Here is a 27,102-nt window from a genome sequence, read left to right as displayed (position 1 = left end):
ACTGAGCCACTCGGCCGGCCCTGGATTTTGTTTTGTTTTGTTGTTTTTTTTTTAAAGAATGCCTTTACGTCCTAAACACAAAATCAGTGTATCAGAAATACACCCAAACCCTCAGACAAAGCACATAAACTCTCTAAAGGAATCTTGCTTAATTTACTTCTCACTTCTTTGCTACTCACTTATCAAGTCTTAAGAAATGCTAATACACTCCCAGCCTCACGTCTCTTCAGGGATCCAAATATGCTATGCTGACGTATTCAGTCCCCCAAATCCGGAACTGTTTTTGTGAAACAGAAATACTTAGCAGCAGGCAGTGCTATACTAAATTAACCATGTCATTAAAACAAAGTGACAAACCATTCCTAGTCTCACCACTAGGCGAGGGTAAGCAGTAACCAGCACGCGGCCACAATCGCAGATTTATCATTAACACTTATCAGCCAAAGAACGAGGTTAGCGGCTGCACCTCCACTATAAGGAACAGGCGTGGAGCCGGCTGAGGAATGAATGAGGCGGGCGGGGAGCTACCGAGGGGGCACAGGGCAGGACCTGGAGAGGCGGGGCCGCACCGCTCGGGCCCCGCCCCCAGCCCTGCCCCCGGCCACCGCGGATCCGCTGCAGCGCCGCAGTCCCCGCACTGTAGCAACGCGCGCCCCGGGACCCCTTCCCAGTACCGCCTTCCCCTCGTCGCGCGGCCCCCAGCACGTACCTGCTTTGCAAACGGGGGCGCTCGGGCTCCTCCTCTCCGGGGAGCATCGGTTCTGCTCCGGGGACCTCCTCCGGTGCCGGACGCGGGCTGGGGGTGGGGCCACGTTCACCTCGCCAGTCCACAGGTGGGTGGGCGACGAGCAAGGCGAAGACACAGTGCCCAGCAGCGGCGGCGGGGGCTGCGGCCGTGGGGGGCTTCCTCGAGCCCCGGGCGCGGCGCCGCGCGTGGGGCTGGTGCCTCGCGTGGACGTCGCGGACGCGCCCGTCTGCGTGGCCACCGTGGGGCTGGTGCGCGCGGCCGCACCCCCGCCGCCGCGCGTGGGGCTCGTGCTGCGTGAGGCTGTGCGCGGGCCCCCGCCACTGCTGCCGCCGCCGCCGCCTGAGGGGCCTGAGGCGCCGCCACAGCAGCCGCTGTTGTTGTTGCCGCCGCCGCTGCCGCCGTTGCTCCGCGTGGGGCTGCCATGTTGCTGCTGCTGCTTTAGCTGGAACGGAACCGTCGCCCTCATGGGCTGCAGGCGGCTCCCTGCTCCTCCGGGCGTGCCGACCGCACCGCCCCCGAGGGAGCCGGCCGGCGTGGGGGACCCATTACGCCTCACCCGCTGGGACATGGTCCACCCTCCCCGGTGACTGAGCGAGACGGGGAGTTTTGTTGTTGTTTGGTTGAAAGGGTAGGATTCTGGAGGCCGAAGGGAAGGTCCCCGCGACGGGGTGACGAGGCCGGAATCCGAGGGACGCCCAAGCCACGGCCGGCAGCAACGAGATGGTGTAGCCGCCGCCGCCGCCGCTTCTCCTCATCAACAATAGTGTTTCCCCCGCCCCCCGCGAACGCCCATTGGTGCAGCGTCAGCCGCGCTCGAGCCGCTCTACAGCGCCCATTGGCTGCGAGCAGCTCGGGTCCCGGGCCCGGGGCCTTAGAGAGCCCGGGTTTGCGCGGAGACCGTCTGCTCTTTAAAGAGAAAGAGACCCGCCCCTCTGGGGGAGGGGGAGCGGAGGAAACAGGCCGTGTGTATGTGTAGTATACGCGCGCGCACGTATGTGTGTGTCTGTGTGTACACGTGAGTACGTGTACGCGCGCTCCTGGCCACGCGCGTATTTCCCTTCCCACTGCGGGGGAGCCCTGGGCACTCAGACTCAGGAATATTGCCTAAGGGAATGTCCTGAACCAGAGCGGTCCCCAGGGATGTCTGAAGCCTTACACTCATAACTCATTTCCTTACCTCAGTATTTACTGACAGAAGCCGTGCACGTACGTCTCTTTCTGGCTTTTTTCTTCATCTTGTTGTGTCCAAATTACATCAATGTTTGGGCAGGGCTCAAAGGAAAAGAAATTTAATTAATCTTACTGGCATTTTACAACTCGTCTCTTTTTTTTTTAAGCTCTACGAAGAGCCAAAACTCAGAAATTTTAAAATTGCTTGTTAGAATGCAGTTTTAGATTGTATCTATGAAGTCCAGTTACCAAATGCTATGACTACCCTCCTGTATCTCAAGTAATCAAGAATTTATTTTAAATCAGCTACTTCATGGTCCCCTGATACCTTACAAATTTGTGAAATGCCATAGTTTAGTGCCATAGTTTACAAAGGGCCTTATCTGATCCTCACAATCATTATTTGAGATAAAACTTGTCCAGCCATTCATATTTTTATCTAGTGGAGGAAACAGGTCTCTGTAGTATGGCCAAGAACTCAGGAAGGCACAGGCAGTAACACTATGTTCTAAAATAACCTTAGGGGCTCCTCATGTAGACTCCCCCCCCCAAAAAAATAGGTGGACTCTTATCCCACAAACCTTCTCAGGCTATAAATCGCCTGTCCATGACCTCTTTTCCCTTTACTACTTTATTAAATGTACATTCTAGACAGATTGCATCTTGTAAAAAGTGGAAGGCACTGTATGATTTGCTCCGGACCTGAAATTCTGCTCGATCCCTGTGTATTGTGGTGGAAAGCCTTTGAAGACTTAGAAAAGAGATTCAGGTCCCAGATCCACTGCTTACTATGTGGCCTTTTATAGGTCACTAGCTGTAAAATGCAGTTAAACAATGTCATCTCCTTCATACAATTGTTGTGGTTATTAACCAAGGGTTAAATGAGAATGTGATAGGTAGAGGGTACTCAACAGTTCCAGAGTCTCCATGTGATTCAGAGGTCCATCTCTCTCCTTATCACCTATTCCTCCTCTCTCTCCTACCACAAAGAGAGACCCCAAGCCCAGGAAACTGCCTAGTTGACTTGTGCTATGGGTAAACCTAACATCAATACCCATCCCCATAACCTGGGGTGTAAACAAAAACAGCTTCTCACTAGACAGGACGCACAGGAAACTGCCCGCAAAATCCATACAGATAGCTAAGGCTGTTCTGAAAACAATGGGTAAAAGAGGAGATAAGCCTTTAAATAAGGATGTCATGGAAGCTGTATCTGGCACTTAGTCCTGCACCAAGTAGGAGCTCGATATATATTTACTGAATTAAACCACAGGAGTTCAGCAGCTCTATTGTCTTAGGCTTCCTGATCATTTTTGATGTTACTAAACTAGAGACCTATTTGTTGGTGGCAAGAGACTTTTAGTTTTTCTGAGCTAAAGTACTGATTTCAGCACATAAGTTCATTAGATTAAAGAGTTAAAATGTCCTTGGCTCAATCATGAGTTCATCTTTTGCTTCTAGTGATATTTCCTATAGAAACTCCAACTCCACATTTCCAGAAAATGCCTCCTTTTCTTCTTATTTGGCAGCTTACCTCACTCAAATCAGTTTAGGGCTTAACTTTAAACAAATGAGAGCACATCAACTGAAGCAGGTATTAACCATTTCAGCCCCCTTTGTACTAAAGGATATTTGTCATAACTTGTAAATAAAATTTTGAAGATATTAAATCATCAAAGAATGCTACAAAAAAAACCAAAAATAAACACTTGCTTGGATACCTTAGAATTCTTTGGTCTGGTTTTAAGATTAAATGGCAATGCATAAAAGCGTCATTTACCTGACTTCATTATCTGTTGTTGAAGATTCAAAACAATGTGCATCAGGGTGATGTATTGGTCTTCAGTTTGCTAGTTTATCTATGAAGAGAGTCCTTATATTTCAGGGATCAATAAAAACATGTCTCCCTCTGATTTAACCTTGTTCTTCTTAGAATATAATTCAAATTTTCCATTTTCTCTCCAAGGTTGAAATGTGGCTATGAAGTTGAAGAAGGCAATGTATTAGAATTGATTTATTTGTAAACTCCAAAAGACAAAATTGATAGGCTCATTTGCTTCTGTGCTCTTTTAGCTCCTCAAAATGATCTTGTTATGGTAAAGGAGGGTGGGTTTTAAGGAAAAGTTTACCTGTCTATAGTTTTTTTTTCTTCCCACAGTTTTAGTAGAATCAGCCATAATATTATTTTATAAATCCCTAAAATATCATTTAATGGAACATTATACAGCCACTAAAATGGTAATTATGAAGTCATGAATTCCTTTCATTCTAAAATGGAAGAAATAAAATCCTTGGTAGCTACAACAATACAAAAATGTTTATACATTATAAACAAATATTGGAGGATAAAATACTGATATGAAAATAAAATAGTCATTTTTAAGGTGGGATTTGGGGAGGTGTATTTTTTTTTCCCTCAAGAAATGTTCATTTCCTAATAAAAGGAGAGAATAATCAGAACTTAAATTGTGAAGTGATATCCTGTACTTAAAATTAGACTGCTACTTCACTGAGACTTTTGTCTTAGACCATTTCATCAAGGCCTTCCATAGCACCACAGGTTCCAGTGTTACTCTTACCTCTCTGGTCATTTTGCTGGCTCCTTCTCAATCTGACCTTAAATGGTGAGAATACCTCAGGACTTCCACTGACCATCACACTGCCATCTATACAACTGCCTGCTTGGCATCTATCCTTGTATATTTCACAGGCGCCTCAAACCTTGTCCACAGCTGAATTCATCATCTTCCAAGCACACTCACCCAGCAACAACTGGCTCCTCTTCCCATTTTCTATTATCTCAATAAATGGTGCCACTGTCTAGTCATTGGTCTAAATTAAAACCCTGGAAGTCATCTTAGCTCACCCACTCCGTTGTGGCACGTTCAATGACTCACATATCTTAACTACTCTAGTTTCTAAATCTCTTGTGAATCTACCACTATTCTCCAAACTCACCATCTCTTCTAGCCATACCTCGTTCTACTCTGAACTATGCTCTTACATTTACCTAGACAGTCTCCCTAGATCATTTCTGCTGCAGCCTACTTCTCCAAGCACCCTACTTTCCCAAGTTCCCCATTTCTCACCTGTAATTCACACATCTATAGTGGTCCTTTAAAAATAAAAACTTAGGGCCGGCCGAGTGGCGCGGTGGTTAAGAACTCGCTTGGGATGCCAGAGGGCCCCGGTTCGGATCCCACATATGAGGGCCAGTGACACTGCCCTCCACAGCTAAGATGCTGAACAACAGCTTAACCTGGAGCTGGGCTGCCGTGAGTCGCTGGCGACGGCGTAGGCTGCAGTCCCTGTGGCAGTGGGTTGCCATGGGCTACTGTATGTAGCCAGCAGCCAGCGTGAGCGGCCAGCAGCCGCAGTGAGCGGCCGTCCAGAAACCGGCGACTGATCTGCCTCGCCCGGGAAGAGCGCAATGATGGTGCCAACTTGGGCCAGTGAAGCAGCGTCCTCCACAACTAGATTGAAGAACAAAACGACAGCAACTTGTCTGTTCCCCTTCCCCCAATTCCCCATCACTGTTCCCATCCCCCCAATTACCCAATAAAAAAAAAATCTTTTAAAAAAATAAATAAATAAATAAATAAATAAAAATAAAAACTTAATCACCTCACTCTATTGCCTGAAGCTTTCCGTTTCTCTTAGGATGAAGCTCCCAATCCTGAGACTTAACCACACGTTCCATAGGCCCACCTGTTCCCCTCTAGGCTCCAGCCATACTGGTCTTCTTTGATTTACCCCATATACCCCATAGTTGCATCCTGAGGCCTTCACACTTGTTAGTTCCTCTGTCTCGAACACTCCTCATTCTCATCACTTGGCCAACTCTTGATCAGTTTTTAGATTGGAGGCCATTTAAATTGGCTTCCTCTGGTTTACAATAACATCATACATCCCTGTGGTAGTAATTATAACACAAATATCTGTTCAGTATCTATATTTCCTTCTCAATGTGAAGCTCAACAAGAGCCAGTTTCTTCATTCAACAAATACTCATTTGCTGCCTTCTATGTGCAGAGTACTATGAGAGACATTGACTCTATAGCAATGAACAAACCCGCAAGCTCCTTGTCTTCTTGAACTTACATCTGATGGAAACAGACAATGAACAAAACAGGCATGTGTACACGCACACATACCCACCCACATAAATAAATCACCAATTGCAAAGTTCTATAAAGAAAACCGTAGAGTGCCATGAAAGAGAACAACAATGGAGATCTAGCTAAGCTAGTTCGAAAGGACTTTCTGAAAAGGTAACATTTAAGATGAGACCTGAAAGATAAGAATGTGCCATCCATGGAAAGACTATTCCAAACAGGGAATATCTATATAGAGACTAAAAAAAGAAAAAGCTCTGTGTTTAAGAAACCAAAGAAATACTAGTGTCAGCAAAGGCGAGAATAGTTCAGAGATCATATTGGAGATGGGAGAGGTAAATAGAGGTTAGATGATGTAGAGACTTTTAGATCCAGGTAAGGGATTCAGATTTTATTTATTCTAAGTGCAACGGTGTATTTTGAATAAAGCTGAGTCCACTCATTATATCAGCAAAGCATCTCATTCAAAAGAAACAAGATATCAAAACTAAAAATGAAAGGCAATCTAATATTTACTGAAGTCTATGAAAAGCACAAACGGGAAATTTGTGTACGTGAGTCTCAAATTTTGATCTAAGTTCTACTCAGTACAGCACAGCAACAGTCTCCAATCTCTCTTTTCTCTAAATAGTACAAAAAAGAAAAAGGAAGGAAGGAAGGGAGGGAGGGAGGAAGGAGAAGGAAGGAAAAGAAAAGAAAAAAACAAAATGAAACTAGGGCAGACCTGGACCTAGCTCTTTTTTCTTTGGCCTCATTCTCTCACCTTCAAGAGTCCATTCTTGCTCTATCCTTTCTCACCTCACCATTTCAGCATCTCTACCGATTTATCCTAATCAGCACAACAGAAGCCCCAGAGCCCAGGGGTAGAATCTTCCCAGACAGGTGTGGGGATGAAAGGATACTTATATTTTCAGTTTTGTCTATCTGTTTTGATTGTGTTTGTTATCACTACTGGTTGCTGCTTTCACATTGGGAATCCACTGTGGCCACTGTGTGGAGAATGGCTTATAGGGGAGCAAGAAGTAGTAAGGAAAATAATGAGGAGCCTATTGCAAAGAAGTCTGAGCAAGGGGGAATGCAGAAAGGAAAAGTGGATGGATTCAAGATCTACCTTCTAGGTAGAACAAATTTGTCTTGAAGGGGTTAGGATGAGGGAGAATTGTTGTCAGGGAAGTCCCCCAGGTCTCTGGCTTGAACACCTTGGTGATGGTGGTTAGTTCATAGAGATGGGGAAGAGAGGAAGGAGGAACAGCCTTCAGATCAAAATCAATCTAGATTTGGATGTATTATGTTTGAGTTTATAAGGAATTATTTAAAAGGAGTCATCAAAAAGGCAGCTGTGTATATAAGACAAGTTCAGAGAGGTCAGGCCAGGAGGCATAAATTTGGGAGTTTTCAGCACATAGATGTTATTTGCAGTTGTGTGAGCAAATGAGACCACCTAAGGATTTACCACTACTTCTCTGCCTTAGCACAGTGCCTGTCACACACTGAGTGCTCAAAAGTTTTATAATTTAAGCTCCTGTTGGTGTTGTTCATCCTGTATCCTCATACTTAGGACAGTGTCTGGCATATATGGCAGGTACTCAATAATTTCCCGTAAATGGAATGAATGATTTAGCAACTGTACCATTCACAGCAGCAAAACATTGATTTCAGACTCATGTGTCTCAGACACTAAAGACCATTTGCTTTCACCATTGGAAGGTACTCCAGTTCAGCAGAGAGTCTCAAAAACCTGGTGAGAAAAACAAGTACATGGTGTCCCCATTATATAAAGGAGGAAATTAAAGAGGTTATATGGCTTGCCCAAACCAGAGCCCAGGTCTTTTGACTCATATTCCAACATTCTTTCACCATAGTAGGAATCACTTTGAACAGATTAGCAGCTGTTCTACATATTTTGTATCTGCCAATTAACATAAGTTGTGAAGAAAGAAAAAAAGAAAACCTAAATAAATTAGGTTTGGAATTGGTGAATATTGCCACTTAAAACAATCTTCTACCATCCTACCATGCAAGCTTTTCCATCAAGATTCAGCTCAAATATCATGGCCTTTTCCTCTTCCCAAAAGCAGGATGTTGGCTCGCTCCTCCCTTTGTTCATTGATGTTGTGCTGTCAGAGGTATGGTTACCATTATACCAGCAGTTTTGTATCTTTTCAGAAAACCTTCCTATATTATAAGATACATTAATGAACAAAGGCATAGTATAGAACAGTGTACAATGCCAACAGGGCTTTGCTTTTCTCTTTAAGGGTTATAGTTATGTACATGCTTGTATGGGCATGCATAGAGAGTTTCTGGAAATTCTCCCAAGAAACTGGCCTTTAAAAAGAGGAACTGGGAGGGGGAGGAGTAGGAAGAAGATATTCTTTTTATGCACACTGTTTGTACTATTTTTGAGGTTTTTAATGCATGTTTATGTATTAGTTCTGCAAAAAAAAAAGAATTTAATGTAAAAAAAATAATCTCAGAAATCCAGGTTATTTCGGTGAACACTAAGTTTGAAATTAGGATTTATAAATGATAATTGCAGTCTTATATAAACTTCAGTATCCGAAATATTTCTGAATTTTGTTTCAATTGCATAATATTGAGAAAATCCTGATCAACAAAAATAAGTAATTGTAAATGGTAACCATATTCTTTTCATTGCTTTTCAACTAGACAGGTTCACAACTTGAAACAGGAGTAATGGAAAATGTTCATTGGAAAAATAAAATGGGAAATAGATGGAGATTTGGATGACAAAATAATGGCAGAATATTGATAATTCTTGAAGCTGGATGGTAAGTATAGAATTGTTCATTATTTTGTTTACTTTGTATCTGTTTCAAAGTGTCCATAATAAAATGTTTTTAAAACTTGTTCACAAAAAAGCCAACTTCTCACTGCTTAATTATAAAAGTCAGACAAGGGCTGACCCAGTGGCTCATTCGTTAAGAGTTGGCTTGGAAGTGCGAGCTCTGAGCAGCAGAGCCCAAGTTCGGATCCCACATTAGGGCCAGTGACGCTGCACCCTACAGCTAAGATGGTGAACAACAGCTCGACCTGGAGCTGGGCTGCCATGAGTTGCCAGCGATGGCGTAGGCTGCAGTGGGCTGTCATAAGCTACTGTGAGTGGCTGGCAGCCAGGAAAGTGAGCTGTCAAGAACCGCCGTGAGTGGCCATTCAGTGGCCAGCGACCGATCTGCCTCACCCGGGAAGAGCGCAATGATGGTGCCAACATGGGCCAGTGAAGCGACGTCCTCCACAACTAGACTGAAGAACAAAAGGATAGCAACTTGTCTGTTCCCCTTCCTCATTCCCCAATCCCCCAATAAAATACTTTTTTAAAAAAAGTAAGAAAGTTATTTTTTTTAAATAAATAAAAGTCAGACAAACACTGAGAACTTACAAAGCTCTAAATTTAAGGATGTGCAAAACCCTATCTACCCTACCTGACATGTTATACATTTTTTGTTGTTGTACCACAAGCAGATGAACTTGAACTTTGCTGTATATTTAATTGTGCTCAGCACATATTTGTTGTGGTTGCATAGTCACCTGTAGATTTTCCTATAAGCGGAAGGAAATATGCAGACCGGATTTTTAAAAGACCAATGTAAAGCTACAACCTTTTTAAGTAATGACATGTTTACAACAAATTCAAATATATGCTCAGAAATGACAGGAAAAATTTAACACTGATAGGTAAAAAAATAGTTTACCTGACAGTAGACATGAATGAGTACTGGTCACAATGTGTTAAAATTGATTAAATTAATTGATTTCATTACAAGTATTTTAATGTTTAAAACATATTTTGAAAATGAAATTCAGATCAAGCATTATTCCACCCCTGAAGCACAGGGCAGTTTAAAACCTGTTGCACGAGACTGTGATACAATTGAAGTCAGGAAATATATTTTATTCATCTCTGTCTCTCTAATACCAAACACAGTAGTTTGCTGAAGGAATATTGTTACCTGAAGGTGTGAAAAAATTAATTTCTAAGCCCCAAAGTAATCTTATTAAAAATTCATCTGTGGGCCGGCCGAGTGGCGCGATGGTTAAGAACTGGTTTGGGACACCAGAGGGCCCCGGTTCGGATCCCACATATGAGGGCCAGTGACCCTGCCCTCTACAGCTAAGATGCTGAACAACAGCTCAACCTGGAGCTGGGGTGGCCTGCGACGGCAGCGTAGGCTGCAGCCCCTGTGGTAATGGGTTGCCATGAGCTACCTTGTGCAGCCAGCAGACAGCGTGAGCGGCCAGCAGCCGCAGTGAGCGGCCGTCCAGAAGCCGGCGACTGATCTGCCTCACCCGGGAAGAGCGCAATGATGGTGCCAACTTGGGCCAGTGAAGCAACGTCCTCCACAACTAGACTGAAGAACAAAACGGCGGCAACTTGTCTGTTCCCCTTCCCCCAATTCCCCAGCGCTGATCCCATTCCCCCAATTCCCCAATAAAAATCTTTAAAAAAAAATGCATCTGTGTTGGACCAGCTGAGTGGCGCATTGGTTAAGAGCTGGCTTGAGACGCCAGAGGGCCCTGGTTCAGATCCCATATATGAGGGCCAGTGACACTGCCCTCTACAGCTAAGATGCTGAACAACAGCTCAACCTGGAATTGGGCTGCTGTGAGTCGCCAGTGATGGCGTAGGCTGCAGCCCCTGCTGCAGTGGGCTGCCATGGGCTACTGTGTATAGCCAGCAGCCAGCATGAGCTGCCAGCAGCCACTGTGAGCAGCTGTCCAGAAGCTGGCGACTGATCTGCCTTGCCTGGGAAGAGCACAATGATGGTGCCAACTTGGGCCAGTGAAGCAACGTCCTCCACAGCAACTTGTCTATTCTCCTTCCCCCAATTCCCCAATAAAAAAAATCTAAAAAAAAAAAAAATTCATCTGTGTTGATTTTTCTAAGTACACAAATTCCATCCTCATTATAAATAATTCAATATAAAGAATTTAATTATAAAATAAAAACCCACAGTTCCTCAATCTTCTGTTTTTCTATGTATAAAGTATTATATAAAAATTTTTACTTTAAAAAAACAGGATCACATTATGGATACAATTTTTGAAACCTGTTCTTTTCCCTTAAATAAATATAAATATATATAAATATATACATATATATGACATCTTTTCCCTTAATATATATAGATATAGATATAGATAGATAGATAGATATAGATATAGATTCTCTCTTACTCTTTTTAAAGGATATGTAGGAGTCTATCATTTAGCAGTACAGTCAAGTGCTGCTTAAGGACAGGGATATGTTCTGAAAAATGCATCACTTTGTGATTTCATCATTGTGCAAACATCGTATAGTGCCCGTAAACAAACCTAGATGGTATAGCCTACTACACAGCTAGGCTCTATGGTATAGCCTATTCCTCCTACGTTATAAGCCTGTACAGCATGTTACAGTACAAAACAACATGAGATTAAATCAAGCACAAGAGAAAATGATACAATCAAGAGAGTGGTAAAAACGAGATATATGAGGCTGCTGCCAGTGTAACACGGCATACTGTTTTGCAGCAAACATTTTTTTAATAAGTAGAAAGAATACACTCTAAAATAACAATGAAAAGTATAAGTTAGTAAATATAAAAACCGGTAACACAGTAGTTGTCATTATCAGTAGTACATTGTATGCACTATACAGGCATATGAAGCCAGACAATTAAGTTCGTGAACTCATCCTAGAAAAAGTGCTACATAATTCATTGCTGAATATCACTATAGTCACCTTCAAAGTACTCCCCTTGGGAAACTATGCACCGATGCCAGCACCTAGTCCACCTTTCAAAGCAATTTTAGAACTCTTTTTCTGGAATGGCCATCAGAGCTGTCATCATATTTCCCTTGATGTCCTGAATGTCATCAAAATGTCTTCCTTTCAATATTTCCTTTATCTTCGGGTAAAGAAAGAAGTCATTGGGAGCCACATCAGGTGGGTAGGGAGGGTGTTCCAATACAGTTATTTGTTTACTGGGTAAAAACTCCCTCCCAGATAGTGCCGTGTGAGCTGGTACACTGTGGTGATGCAAGAGCCATGAATTGTTGGAGGAAAGCAAGTCATCTAACTTTTTCAGGGAGCCTTTTCAGCACTTCTAAATAGTAAACTTGGCTAACTGTCCAGTTGGTACAAATTCATAATGAATAATCCCTCAGATATCAAAAGAGGTTAGCAACAGCGTTGCAACAAGTTCACGAACTTAGTTGTCAAACCTCGTACCTCTAAGATATTTTGGTTTTGGGTTCCTGATACCACAATAAAGCGAGTATGGCAATAAAACAAGGTACGTCTGTACTTTTAGATGACTGGAAGAACAGTAGGTTTGTTTACACCAGGATTGTCACAAACACGTGAGTAAGTTGCCCTCCAAGTTTTCAACCACTATAATGTCACTAGGTGATAGGAATTTTTCAGCTCCCTTATAATCTTATGGTACCATCATCATTTTTTGGTCCATCATTTACTGAAATATTATGCAGTGCATGACTGTACCAATCTCCTACTGATGGATATTAAATTATTTTTGACTTTTTAATATAACACACAATAGTGTAATGATGTCTTAACATTTATACTTTGAATTCTTTTGAGAGTATTTAAAATTTAATGTTGCATAAAAGCAATGTGTATACACAAATTAATCAATCAAATAGCTTTAGAAGGTTAATTTTCTTAAGTAACCATTTGCTTCGTTTTCATTGCCCTTCCCAAACCCTCCAAAGAATTGTTAAACCTCTCTGAAAATGATTAGTGTTTTTGGGTTTTTTTTTTCTTTTTTCCTTAAAGACATCTGTTCCAGAACTTCTGCATTAGCTGTCAGCCAGGGTTTCCTTTCACTTCTTCACTGTGCATACATCATGTTCCCTCTACCCAGGGTCTTCTATTTTTGTTTATTTGCTTGTTTACAACTTTGTTTTGTAATAGCTTCTAAAGAGTGTATAGCAGGTAAATTTTTTGAGACATTGCATGTTTGCAAATGTCTTCATTCCATCCTTAATGATTTGGCTTAGAAAGGATGTTTCCTCAGTAATTTGAAGACATTACTCCACTGTCATACAGCATTCAGTGTTGCTGTTGAGCAATCCAATGGCATTGTGGCTTCTCATGCTTTATATATGTTGTTTTTTCTTCTAGTATTGTCTCTTTGTTAATGGTGTCCTGAAATTTCATTATGCTGTGCCTTATGTAGGGCTTTTTACATTTTTTTTAACTCCCTGGGATGGACACCAGATGTTTTTCAGATGGGAAAATGTTATTGTATTATTCTTCTATAACTTATTTCCCTTCACATACTAACCCTGTCCTCCCCTGAGAGAATGACCCCTTTGGACTATAGACTGTATCAGCTAGTTTCTGGTAAGGTTCGGCCAATGTGAGATCAGATTGCAGGAAGAGAGTAGTCAGAGTATTTCCTTCTGCTATATTCCTAATGTAGAGCCACAACTCTCCTAATATATCTCGCACCGGGGGGCCCTTCACTTCCAGTCCAGCACTCACTGGGCTCCATTTACATTACCTCCTCCAACCTTGTCCCTTCAGCCCTGAGGATAACAGCTTCTCATTGTTGCTATCTGGACACTATAACACCTTTGTTTGTTCCTTTAATCCTTCCTGATTACACTTGCATAAGAGTCACTTCATAAAAATCTCTTTATCTGAACCATGTGGGGTAAATTGTGTTTGCTGTTGGGACTCCACCTGATAAAGTCTGCTCACTATCCTCTCTCTCTCTCTCTCTCTCTCCCTCCCTCCCTCCCTCCTTCATTTTCCAAGAAATACCGTATTTGCCAGCGTATAAGACGACTCGGCGTATAAGACGACCCCCTAACATTTCCACTCAAAATACAGAGTTTGTTATATGGTGGGCTGTGTGCGATTTTGCGAGTGTGGTAAAATCGCATAACAGCAAAATCGCATAACAGCCAAGCATACACCCAGCAGCGCTGCTGATGCCTGAACGGTATGTGGAATGAAGTGGGCGGGCATCGGGAGGCCACTATGGCATGGGGCAAGCACTATGGGCAGTCTATCTGAAGTGTACCTGGCGTATAAGACGACCCCCCACTTGGAGGCATATTTTTCAGCGCCAAAAAATCGTCTTATACGCCGGCAAATATGGTATTGAGCTTCTTGGACTAGCTCTCTTAACTTTTTCTTCTATTTTCCATTTCTATATCATCTCTTAGATCTACCTCCTGGGAAATTTCTTTGTCTTCATCTTCCAACCCCTCTATGAATTTCTTATTTCAGAAATCATATTTTTCATTTCCAAGAGCTCTCTTTATTGTCTGATTGTTCCTTTTTATTTGAGCATTCCATTGTTGTTTATTCATGTTTCATGGATCTAATTTATTTATCTTCCTGCATTGTCTTTGTTTTCCCAAAATTCTTTTGTTTTGGTGTCTGCCTTTCAGGATGGAGACATTCCTCAAATGTCAAGTGACTTTCACATAATAGCTGATTGTTAGCTCTGCTACTCAAGTGGGGCTTGTCCCTTGGTGGGCTTTACTTTGGGGTCATTGAGCAGGAATCCACCTGTTTCATTGTAGGGCCCCTGAATATCATTTCTCTTGTGCTGCTAAATTTTTCCAGAAGAGAATCCACCAATCTCTTGCCTGGCATTCTTGGAGCCAAGCACAGGAATTAAGCTGAGGATCTTCAAATTCAGAATAAGCTTTCAATTAATGGGAATATTTTTAATGGGAAGAAATTCCTTGAACGAAATTGTGGTATCCAAGAGTGTGCATTTTAAAACTTGATAGATTCCAATGCAATTTTGGAAACATCCAAAGAAAAAAGCTTAATGTGGTTTAAAAGAACAAAGCAAATGCATTTTATAAGTTTTTAATGTCAGCAGAACTTAATAAGGTGCTTTCCTTATGGAATTAATGTTCCAAGAGGTAAAACAGACTGAAATAAATTCTTCTTTTCCATGGGGCCTACTTAGCTTCAGAATTGGCGCTAACATAAGTTATTTGAAAGATTAAATTTCTCATCTTTCTAGAAAACAAAATTAGATTCCCTAAAAAAGCCATTTGATTGGTATTGCAGTAGGGGCAAAAATGGAAACCTATAAAGAGGTGCTTGATCTTATCTATCTATAAGGACCTAAGGAAGTAGAAGCTAAAAATAGTTGCTTAAACCAGGTGATTTTTGGTAATTGATATTTGAGTTTATGACAACTATTTGTAGGAGCTCTATCTCAGGGTGGTGATTACTCTGTAGATTATGAGAATAATTAGGGCAAAAACTATTCAACCATACTCCAGAGACAAGGATTCCACAGAACATGAGGATAAATTACTTCTAGAGTACCTAAATTATATCCAGGTCATAACTGACCTGTAGGATCTAGCTCTATGCTAAACAAAGTAGGTTTTTCTTTTTTTTCAAAATTGCTGATCATCTTACCCCATAAGATTGCTCCATGGGCCGGCCTAGTGACGTGTTGGTTAGGAGTTGGCTTGGGACACCAGCTCTGAGCAGCAGGGCCACCGGTTCGGATCCCACATGCGGGCCAGTGACACTGCACTCTCTACAGCTAAGATGGTGAACAACAGCTCGATCTGGAGCTGGGCTGCTGTGAGTCGCCGGCAACGGCGTAGGCTGCAGTAAGGCTGGCCAGCAGCTGGCATGCACTTTCATGAGCTGCTGGGAGCCACTGTGAGTGGCAGTCCAATGACCGGCAAGCAACTGCCTCACTCCAGAACAGCGCAATGATAATACCAACATGGACCAGTGAAGCGACACAACTAGACTGAAGAGCAAAAGGACAGGAACTTGTCTGTTCCCCTTCCCCAATTCCCCAATAAAATTATTAAAGAAAGAAAAAGTTGCTCCATATTTTGTGCTATTTTCCACACTACATAGCAGACAGTAAGAAACTCTTCATTAACTCTACTCCAGAAAGGCTAAGTCTCAGCTAGAAATAGACATTTCCCTTCCAAAATGATTGTAAGAAGGTCTTTAAGTTTTCTGTCTTTAGGGTGACAGCTTGACAGAGATAGATAAGGACTGGTATGTGAAATATGCCTAGCCCTTTCAAATTCTGTAACAAACACTCAACATGAGCTCACAGACACCAATTGTTGCTGTGTAATAGCAATCCTTTTACCACTAGTGAACTGGAACTGGATTTTGGTTTTTTTTTAAGATTTTATTGGGGAATTAGGGGAGGGGAACAGCGTTGGGGAATTGGGGAAGGGAACAGACAAATTGCTTGTCCTTTTGTTCTTCAGTCTAGTTGTGGAGGACATGGCTTCACTGGCCCATGTTGATATTATCATTGCGTTCTTCCCGGCTGAGGCAGATTGGTTGCCTGCCACTGCATGGCCACTCACGCCGGCTGCCACCTGCTCATGCCAGCTGCCAGCCACTCACGGTAGCTTTACGGCAGCCCACTGCAGCCTATGCTGTCACCAGCAATTCATGGCAGCCCAGCTACAGGTCAAGTTGTTGTTTACCATCTTAGCTGTAGAGGGCGCAGTATCACTGTCCCTAATGTGGGATCCAAACCGGGGCCCTGCTGCTCAGAGCTGGCGTCCCAAGCCAGCTCTTAATCAATGCGCCACTCGGCCGGCCCTGGATTTCTTTTTTCTTTCTTTTATTATTAGTTTCAAGTGTACAAAAGAATGTAATAGCTAGATATTTACACCCCTCACAAAGTGATAAACTTCCCTCCCCCAATCTACTACCCCTCTGACATCATATATAGCTGTTACAATTCCATTGACTCTGTTCCCTATGTTGTACTCCACATCCTGTGACTATATATATATACATATATATATATATATATATATATATATATATATATATATATATATTAAATTATAGTTGACATTCACTATTATTCTTGGAGCTGTATTTCTTAACAGAGGGAACAGAAGAAATAAAATACATGCAATGTTCATTGTACCTTATCATTCCTTCTTACCTATCCTTTTACTCTGTAGATGTAGTTGAATTTTCCTCAAAGAAATGCAGTTAAATGCTGTCTATTGGCAAATCCAAGCACTGGTTCGCAGTCAACAAAATTTAACCTTCCACTATATACCAGGTACTGTGTTCTATACATATCCATTGTCAATAAATATTTGTGAATAAATGATTTTAAGAGCACTAATATTACCAATGATTACTGCTATCATTTCTCAATATCACTTAGCCATGCCAGAATACAGAGTGATTCGAAGGGCAGAGTGCCAAATCACTATTTCCTGTTACACACAGTGGGAAGTGGCTTAGGCCCCAGTTATGTGTCTCTGGTCAGTTGGGAGAATTAACTGAGACATGGTACCTTGTGAGACGACTTAGGCAGCTAACATGTGGATAAACTTAACCATTTACCCCTCCTATATAGTGAAAGCATAGGCGTGCCCAGACTTGGTATCCAGAAAACTAAAATCAGACTCCTTGTTTGACTCATCTAAGCAGTCATTACACATGGAGCACAAAGACTTCTAAGAGATCCCTCTAGGCAGAAAAAGACTTCAAAGGACTAGCTGCTCTTTGACCTACATTCGTAGGTCAAATGGAAATCACCTATTATGTTACTGTTTTTTATATATTTTGAAAGCAATGTCCTTTTAAAATCTTTTCTACCAACTCCATTTTAAGTACATACAGTTCTGCGGGAGAGTTGCAGCATAGATTACTTCTCAATATGTGCATAATCTATTAATAGTAAGCATGAAAAAGAGGAAACCAAAAGGGAAGTTAAATTCATGCTCAATATATAAGTTAATAAAATGGTGAGCCTACTCCTCCCTGCCTACAACCCAAGAGGCTCCACACTAACCAAAGTCTAAGCTTCCCTTCCTTCCCCTCACTTCTGGCATGATTTTTCTTCTATAGGACTGGCGTTTTCAGTTAATGCTTAGGAACGCCCCCCAGTTTCTCATCACTTCCCTCAGTGTGATTTTACTAAACCCTAAATCTTCTGTAATGCAAGAGCAAGGGACTTGTGAGTGGTAAATAACCTTAAACGAAATGTCCCCTTTTTCTTATTCTGGGCATGTTATTACTATTCTTCCAGGACTCCAGATTCTAAGACATAGAATGATAATATAATAACAATTTTATTGATAGTTAACATTTATTGAACATTCGCTACATGTCAGCCACTAGGCCAAGTACTGTACGCACTATAACACATTTATACTTCACAACTCTACACACAGGTACTATTATCCCCATTTTTATGGATAAAGGGAAGGAGGGGTCATTTTAAGTGGATTTTCCAGGAATGTATAGCTAGTAAGTGCCATAGGCGGGATGAAGTCCCAGGGAATCTGAATCTAGAGATCATACTCTCAACCACTGCACTAGGATAATTTTCTTCCTAACTTTGACTTCAGAGACACAGTCTAGCATAGCAATTAAGTGGCTTTGGAGCCAGAGTTCCTGGATTCAAATTCCAGTTCCTCACTTATAGTAGCATGACCTGGAGCAAGTCATTTATTTCTTCTCATACAGTTCTGTTGAGGTTTGAACACATAAATTCATGTGACAAGCTCTCTCTGTGACCAGCACATAGAAAGCACTCAGTGAATGTTGGCTATTATTATTGTCCAAGCCTTGGTCAAGCCTAGTTAATTGCTTCCATCTCATCTCATCCTTCCAGTTCATCTCCACTGCATTTTCACAGCTGGGCCCTACCACTAACTTTTCTATATTACTTTATATATAGCAGGAAGATTAATCTTCCTCAGAGTTTCATACGTCATTTCCATACTCAAGAAACTCCCATGGTTCCCTATCACAAATTTTATCAGATCCAAATTCCTCAGCTTAGCCTTCAGGTATATTTCTACAAATTCCCTTGTTTGGCTTCCTCATTCCTTCTCTACTCATGCCCTTTCCACATAGCTTGCCATGTGGTTTCTTAGTTTGCATCTTTTGTGTTCTCTGGAATATAATTCAGTGGGTTTTATCATTTAAACCCTTTGTAAAATTGTGCCTGGGCTCTCTAGGTAAGTATGTTAATATATTCAATTAAATTTGCAGTGACTATTTTCCTAAGAAGGCTTTTCTGATTAACTCCACCCAAGCCTGATCATGCCAACTCCTAAAACATGTCTGGAAATACTCTGCATTACATTAATTTGTACTTGTTTGTGTAGTACTTAATATTTTTATGCATTCAAGTCTTCTCTCAGCAAATTTTTAGTCCTCAAGGCCAGAGATCATGGTTTCTCTTCCTTCTCAATGCTGTTGAGTGATTGATGGTGTGAAACAGTCAATGCAAAAGAGAAAGTCCTGTTAGAGGCGAACAAAGTAATGTGACACTGGGCCTTATGTTCCTTTAAGTGCAGGTAACAAATAACTTTGCATTCTGCAGCTTTCTACATCAAGGTAATTTTCCTAATAAGGCAAGCCACTTGCCTCTGACAAATAGGGCATCCTTTCAACTGCAGCCAGAAAGCTGATCTCTTGATTCTCCATTCCTGGGCATGTAGGCACTTAAGCAGAAGAAGGCAAGGGGTAGGCTGCCATGACATGTCTAGAGGACTTTGCTGTGATAACACAAAGCCAGTAACCCTACAGTGGGGAAGAGGAGTCTGGTTGCAACTAACTCCATGTCACCTGCTACACAGCAGTCAGCAACCTGGCAGCTTTCCCTTCCTCACCTTAGAGAAAATGTGCCCCCTTCCAGGCACCTCTCTTGATTCCTGATCCTAAGGAGACCCTACACCCTCCCCATGTCCACAAGAAGCAAAAGAAGATAGGATCCATGAATACCATTCAACTCCAGATGAGCAATAGAGAGAGGGGAGGAGGTCTAGAGGTTTTCAAAGTAACACTTGAAATGGGACCCAAAGGAACTGAGTCATAGATCACCTTTAGCCATTGTGCCAATTACTTTTTTGGTAAAATGACAAGGGGAAAATAATAACCGAAACCACTGAAATGAAAACTAAATCATCCCGGGACACCAAGCAGAGCAGAAAAGGCTTGTCAACATTCACACAAATATTTAAGGGTGCTCAAATTCCATGGGGCTTAGGTGTGGCTTTTACTTTAAAGGTGGAAAAAAATTTTTTTTAATTCTTCATAATTCAGAAGTAGAAACAGGTAGAATCACAGGATTTGAGAGCTCATGTAGTCTAAGTTTCGTATTTTATAAATGAGGAACTGAGGTCCAGAGAGGAAAGTTAACTTGGCCAAGGCCACCGAGGTGGTGACAGAGCCAAGATGAGAGCTTGGGTCTTCTCGTGCTCCAATGCAAAGTACATTCACTGAGCAGTAAAGACGTCTGTGCCTGGGCAAGGCTCTCAAATTCAAGTAAGGTCCAGAGAACATGAGTAAACACAATACGTTTCTAGAAAGATATGGTCCCAACCCACCATGCTGGGCCATAACACAGCATGGTTTTGTTAAAAAGTTCCAAGTTCTCTGATTTGAATGTTGATCTCACCTCCAAGTGAAACAAAAAATGTGAAAAAGAGAGAAAAAGAAGAAAAAGAAAATAGTTTAAAAAACCGGGCCAGTCGAGTGGCTCAGTTGGTTAAGAGTGTGAGCTCTGAGCAACAGGGTCCTCGGTTCGATTCCCACATGGACCCGAACTGAGCTGTTGCTGAGCTGCCAACAGGTGGCAGGATGGTTCAGCTGGTGAGAGCACGCGCTCCTAACAACAAGGATGCCTGTTTGACTCCCTCGTGGGATGGTGGGCTACGCCCACCTGCAACTAAGATTGAACATGGCACCTTGAGCTGAGTGGCCCCGAGCTGCTGACAGGCGGCTGGATGGCAACTGGGCTTGAAGCTGAGCTAGCTGAGCCCTCCACAACTAAGACTGAAGGACAACAACTTGGCTGTTCCCCTTCCCCAATTCCCCAACACTGTTCCCCTTTGCCAGTTCCCCAATAAAATGCTTTAAAAAAAAATAATAATAAAATTTAAAAAGTTAAAAGAACAGTATAACCTAAGACAAAAGCAGTCTTTTTAGTAGCTTGGGGGTGTTTGGTAGCAAAGTGGGGCCCAGGAGGACCTGAATTCCACGGGCTCCATCTCTGACACTAACTAGCTTTGAAAAGTCATTTAATATCTCAGGGTCTCAGTTTCCCATCTGCAAAATGAAGGCATTCTATAACAAATTATTTCTAATGTCTCTTTCATCTCTAATATTTTAGAATAAACACTAGAATAGTATTCAAGCCTCATGACACTAATAGAATTTTACCATATCCAAGATTTGTATTACAAAAAAAACATATAAAAAAGGGTGGGGAGCAAGTAGGTGGTGGATTGTGAATTCAACTGAACAGGTATTTATTACGTGCCTGCTCTATGTCAGGCCTACGACTCTCAAGACAAAGAAGATAAGGCCCTGGCTCTGGACAAGCCAGCTGTCAGCCTAGAGGAAAGAACTATAAGCCTCAGTATTCACAGATAATCTCTTATCTAAGTACTATCCTGTCTGACCAAAGATCAAACGAGAAGGGATTTTTGCCAGAGGCACCTGGGTAGGCAACTTCCTGGTTTATTTTCCCTTCTTACATCTCCACCAACTCCGAAGTGTTACAAGTATAGTAAGGGCTAACTGGTCCCTGCAAGAACCCACTTGAACAGCATTCCTAATTCATGCATTCTGGCCAGAAGCATGATAGTTCAGATACTGTAATAGCAAAGCTGTTTACTGAGAGTATTGTAGATAATAAATGTAAATAGTCAGTAACCCAAATGTTATCCTGGATCAAAGCAAAATACTAAGAATTTTCAGTGAATGCCCATTACTCTGCTCTGAAAATGGACAAATCAGTGTAAGCATCTCTATTGAGGAAACTGAGGGCAAGTAGTAGTTTATGAAATACGTGCCTCTGGACATGTCTGAAAAGATGAGAGTGGTGGAACCTTTGTTCAGCAGGAAGGGGGTATGTATGTGAGGTGTTGAGCAATCATGGGGAACCTTTGAAGGTACGAACAGACTGAAAGAATCAGTAAGAGCTGCTTTGGGTTTAACTTTGGTAGAATTCTGCACAGTCTGTCTGTCTCTGTGTGTGTAGGTATGAATGTTCCTTGTATGTGTGTATTGTATGCACATGGACATCTCTACTTTCAATGCTTTTCCTCATTTCACAAAAATTTTCTTTGAAGCAATGGCAATAATGTCTTTGTTTCAAGGATGTGTACATTTCATTTAACACCAGGTTAGTATGTTATCCTAAATGCACTGTCCTAGTCGGCTCCTTGTTTAGAAATAAAGGCACCATAAGCATCTTGAAAGGGGGGGAGGGGGAGGAAAAGAGAAAAGAAAAGAAAAAAGAAATATGTGCTTCTGAAGAGCATTCTCAATTCTAGAGGTATTCTCAAGACTTGTCAGAGGTGTAAGAAAGGTGCTTAATACAAGATACTCTCTCCATCATAAGACGAAATTTTCAAGTTCTGCTATTGTTGTATACTACCCACTTATATAGGTATAGTGATGCTAAATCCGTCACTACTCTGTGCAACAACCAGGGGAGTAGCTGCATTTAGTTCACCAAACAACTTCCATGGCTGTGTAGGTATATTATGCACAGTGAAAACTTAATATGTGGAGTCATGTACAGCAGTAACCTTGAATTACTTTATTATGTCTTAAGTGTTGTCCTTTTATTCAAACAGCACATATTTTGTGCATAAATTACCCAAGCTACAGAAATGGGGGGAAGGGAATGGGGGCAAGCTTAGAAGAAAATAATTGGAGTGGTAGGCCCAGCTTCTAAAGAAATAACAGGCTTTAGAAGAAAAATGCCTGCAGTCAATTCTCCCATGAATGAGACATGGTGAGAGGGTGCCATGAATAGGCACCCTCTCTCTCCTAAGCTAGAAAACACAGATACCAGGACTCTGCACATATTCACCTTCCTCTCTTTTTGTGATCCGGCCCCATTAAAAAATCTTTTCTCGGGGCCAGCTGAGTGGCTCAGTTGGTTAAGAGCTCGCTCAAGAGTTTGAGCTCTGAGCAACAGCGGTTCGATGCCTGGCCCGAGCTGAGCAGCCGCTGAGCTGCCAACAGGTAGCAGGATCGCTCAGCTAAAAAAAACAAAAAATTTTCTCTACAAGTTTGAAAATAGAGTTCAGAGCTTATCTGATCATAAGCCCTACACCAATGAGTCATTCAGTCATAATGCCACTGGTTTCAGCAATGTCTTCTAATTAAGCAAAAACCTAACCAAACAGCATCTAATGATGATGATAATAATAATAAAAAATATACTGAACACTTAATTGCACATTAAATGAGCAGGCTACTATATAGGGCAAATAAAAACAGTACAGAACACTGAGTAACCTTTCATATCTCACTGAAATTCATATTAGGAGCGGGAAAGCTGAAATAGCTAAAGAAAAATTACTTAACTAGAGAACCGTGCTCTAACACATGCTTTAAGCATAGAGTAAATTTTCCCCTATTCTTTTTTTTTGGGGGGTGTTTATGTCATCAGAGGGTTCTTTAAAAATATTGCACAAACTTATTGTGCAAAAAATTAAAATGTACAGTTAAGCACTAAGTAAATAAAAAGAAAACAAAGAAAAATCATCCATGTAATCCCCCAAATATAGTTGCCATCAACTTTTCTAGCCATTTTTCTGTGCATTTGCATATGTATTTCACACATAGAAAGAACAAGAATCATACTACACATATTATTTTCTAGCCTGTTCAACATCCATCATGAAATTCTTTCCATGTCTTATGTATTTCTAGGGCTATTTTTAATAGCAGTAGTAAAAATTCGTACATGAACTAGAATGTATAGATAGATGTATCATTGTGTGAACACATCATAATTTATTTAATTCCCATTTCTTGGATGAGGTTTGTTATGGGCTGAATCATGTCCCTCTAAAATGTGTATGTTGAAGTCCTAACCCCCTGAATCTCAAAATGTGACTGTATTTAGAGGTTGGGTATTAAAGAGGTAATTAAGTTAAAATGAGGTCATGAGGGTGGGCCCTAATCCACTCTGATTGGTGTCCTTATAGAAGAGGAAATTTGGACACAGACGTATGCAGAGGGAAGACTGTAAGAAATTACAGGGAAAAGATGGCCATCTACAAGCCAAGGAAAGGAGCCTCAGAAGAAACCAATCTTGCCAATGGTTTAATCTTGGATTTCTAGACTCCAGAATTGTGAGAAATAAAATTCTGCTATTTAAGCCACCCAGTCTGTGGTGCTTTGCTATGGCAGCCCTAGCAAACTATTGTGGTTGTTTCCAATGTTTTCTAATTAGGAACACCCTTGTATTTAACTCTCTGGGTACATGTCCAATTATTTTCTTGGAATACATTTCTTTTTTTTTTTTTTTAGCTGAGCCATCCTACCACCTGTTAGCAGCTCAGGGGCAGCTTAGCTCGGGCCATGAATCAAACCGGGGACCCTGATGCTCAGAGCTCAACCTCGAGCTGGAATACATTTCTAAACAAGGGCTGTTGGGTCAAAGGGTGAGTATCTTTTTACACTTCTGACATGTATTGTCAAATTGCCCTGGCCAAGGGTGTGGTTTCTAGATACTCCCAAGGCCACTAGTCTTCCAGGTGCCAAAGTCTTTTTTTACAGGTTTTTCCTCTTTTTTCTAAATATGTGTTTTTCAAGTTTTCCATTAGGAATACATATTGCTTTTGAAATAATAAAATATGTTTATTTTTAAAAAGGGAAAAGAGAGCCTTATACAATATAAAAGATTTCTACATTTAACTAAATTAAAATGAAACTTACATGAAACGGTGTGAAGAAACAAACCTGGAAGCTAATCTTGAGAATGAGAAGTCAAGCCACAGACTAAGAAAAAATTTATGTAAAAAAAAAAAATCTGATAAAGAACTGTTATCTAAAATAACAAAGAACTCTTAAAACTAAACAGTAAGAAAAATTAACAAAAACAAAACTCAACAATAAGAAAACAAACAACCTGATTTAAAAATCGGTAGGGCCGGCCGAGTGGCGCGATGGTTAAGAGCTCGCTTGGGATGCCAGAGGGCCCCGGTTCGGATCCCACATATGAGGGCCAGTGACACTGCCCTCTACAGCTAAGATGCTGAACAACGGCTCAACCTGGAGCTGGGCTGCTGTGAGATGCCGACGATGGCGTGGGCTGCAGTCCCTGTGGCAGTGGGTTGCCATGGGCTACCGTGTGTAGCCAGCAGCCAGCGTGAGCAGCCAGCAGCTGCAGTGAGCGGCCCTCCAGAAGCCGGCGACTGATCTGCCTCACCCGGGAAGAGCGCAATGATGGTGCCAACTTGGGCCAGTGAAGCAACATCCTCCACAACTAGACTGAAGAACAAAAACGACAGCAACTTGTCTGTCCCCCTCCCCCCAATTCCCCAGCACTGTTCCCATCCCCCCAATTCACCAATAAAAATCTTAAAAAAAAAAAAATGGGCAAAAGACCTGAACAGACACCTCACCAGAGAAGATATACAGATGGCAAATAAACATGTGAAAAGATGCTCAACATGTCATTAGGGAATTGCAAATTAATGCAACAATGATAATTCTATTCTTAATTTTTAGAGGAACCTCCATTCTGTTTTCCACAGTGGTTGTACCAATGTACATTCTCACCAGCAGTGTATGGGGTTCCTTTAGCTCCAAACCTATCCAATACTTGTTATTATGTCTTGTTGATAACAGCCATTCTAACCAGTATGAGGTGGTTTCTCATTGTGGTTTTGATTTGCATTTCCCTAATAGCTAGTGAAGTTGAGCATTTTTTTTTTCATATATTTGTTGTCTGTTTGTATGTTTTCCTGGGAGAAGTGTCTGTTCAGGTCCTCTGCACGTTTTTTAATTGGATTATTTGGTTTTTTGTTGTTGAGTTGTTGAGTTCTCTATGTATTTTGGATATTAGTTCCTTATTGGAGGTGTTATCTGCAAGTATCTTCTCCCATTCAGTTAGTTGCCTCTTGGTTTTGTTGATGGTTTCTTTTGCTCTGCAGAAGCTTTTTAATTTGATATAGCCCATTCATTTATATGACCCAGCAATCGCTCTTCTGGGTATCTACCCAAAAAACCTGAAAACATTTATCTGTAAAGATATACGTGCCCCGATGTTCATTGCAGCATTATTCACAGTGACCAAGACATGGAAACAACTGAAGAGTCCTTTGATAGATGGTTGGATAAAGAAGATGTGATACATATACACGATGGAATATTATTCAGCCATAAGAAAAGATGAAATACTGCCATTTGTGACAACATGGATGAATTTTGAAATTATCGTGCTAAGCGAAATGTCAGACATGAAAAGTTGAGAACCAAATAATTTCACTCATATATGGGATATAAAGCTGAAAAAAAATGAACAAGACAGACAAAAAACAAAGACTTACAGACACAGGCAACAGTTAGTGGTTACCAGAGGGTAATGGGAGAGGAGGGTGGTAGAAGATAGTTAAGGGGGTCAAATATATGGTGAAGGAAGGAGATTTGACTTTGTGTGATGAACACACAATGCAATATATAGATGATGTATTATAGAATTGTACACTTGAAGCCTATATAATTTTATTAACCAATGTCATCCCAATAAATTTAATTTAAAAGACAACGAAATACCACTGGACACCTATTAGAATGGTGAAGTCCAAAACACCAACAACGCCAAATGCTGGCAATGATGTGGAGCAACATTCATTGCTGATGGGAATGCAAAATGGTGCAGCCACTCGGAAAACATTTGGCAGTTTCTTACAAACTGAACATACTCTTACCATATGACCCAGCGATTGTGCTCCTTTTTATTTACCCAAATGAATCAAAAACTTATATCTATGCAAAAATCTGTACTTGGAATTTTATGGCAGCTTTGCTCAGAAATGCCTTGGTAGTAATCAAGAATTTAACCAAGGATAAATAAACTGTGATACATCCAAACAATGGAATAGTATTCAGTGTTAAATAAAAAAAAATAGAAAGAAAGAAGAGGGGCTGGCCGAGTGGCGCATTGGTTAAGAGCTGGCTTGGGACGCCTGAGGGCCCCAGTTCGGATCCCACATATGAGGGCCAGTGACACTGCCCTCTACAGCTAAGATGCTGAACAACAGCTCAACCTGGAGCTGGGCTGC

General features: G+C 41.5%; 1 protein-coding gene across 2 annotated transcripts in view; it reads right to left on the bottom strand.

Annotated features, from left to right (window-relative positions):
- Nucleotides 1-27,102, bottom strand: part of FAM117B (family with sequence similarity 117 member B) — a 108,548-nt gene that overhangs the window by 68,466 nt on the left and 12,980 nt on the right. The window contains exons 2-3 of one of the 2 annotated variants that reach the window (XM_019635767.1): nucleotides 3,699-3,896; nucleotides 710-2,020 (exon numbers count right to left, since the gene is read on the bottom strand). In XM_019635767.1, the coding sequence (XP_019491312.1) occupies nucleotides 710-1,316 (607 nt within the window). In that variant the 5' untranslated portion in view covers nucleotides 1,317-2,020; nucleotides 3,699-3,896. The other variant, XM_019635768.1, reaches the window with a different exon arrangement.

This window comes from Hipposideros armiger, unplaced genomic scaffold (assembly GCF_001890085.2).
Source record: "Hipposideros armiger isolate ML-2016 unplaced genomic scaffold, ASM189008v1 scaffold_23, whole genome shotgun sequence".
NCBI classification, from domain to species: domain Eukaryota; kingdom Metazoa; phylum Chordata; class Mammalia; order Chiroptera; family Hipposideridae; genus Hipposideros; species Hipposideros armiger.
Note: the sequence above shows the minus strand (reverse complement) of the source record. Positions and strands in the feature narration are given on the sequence as shown.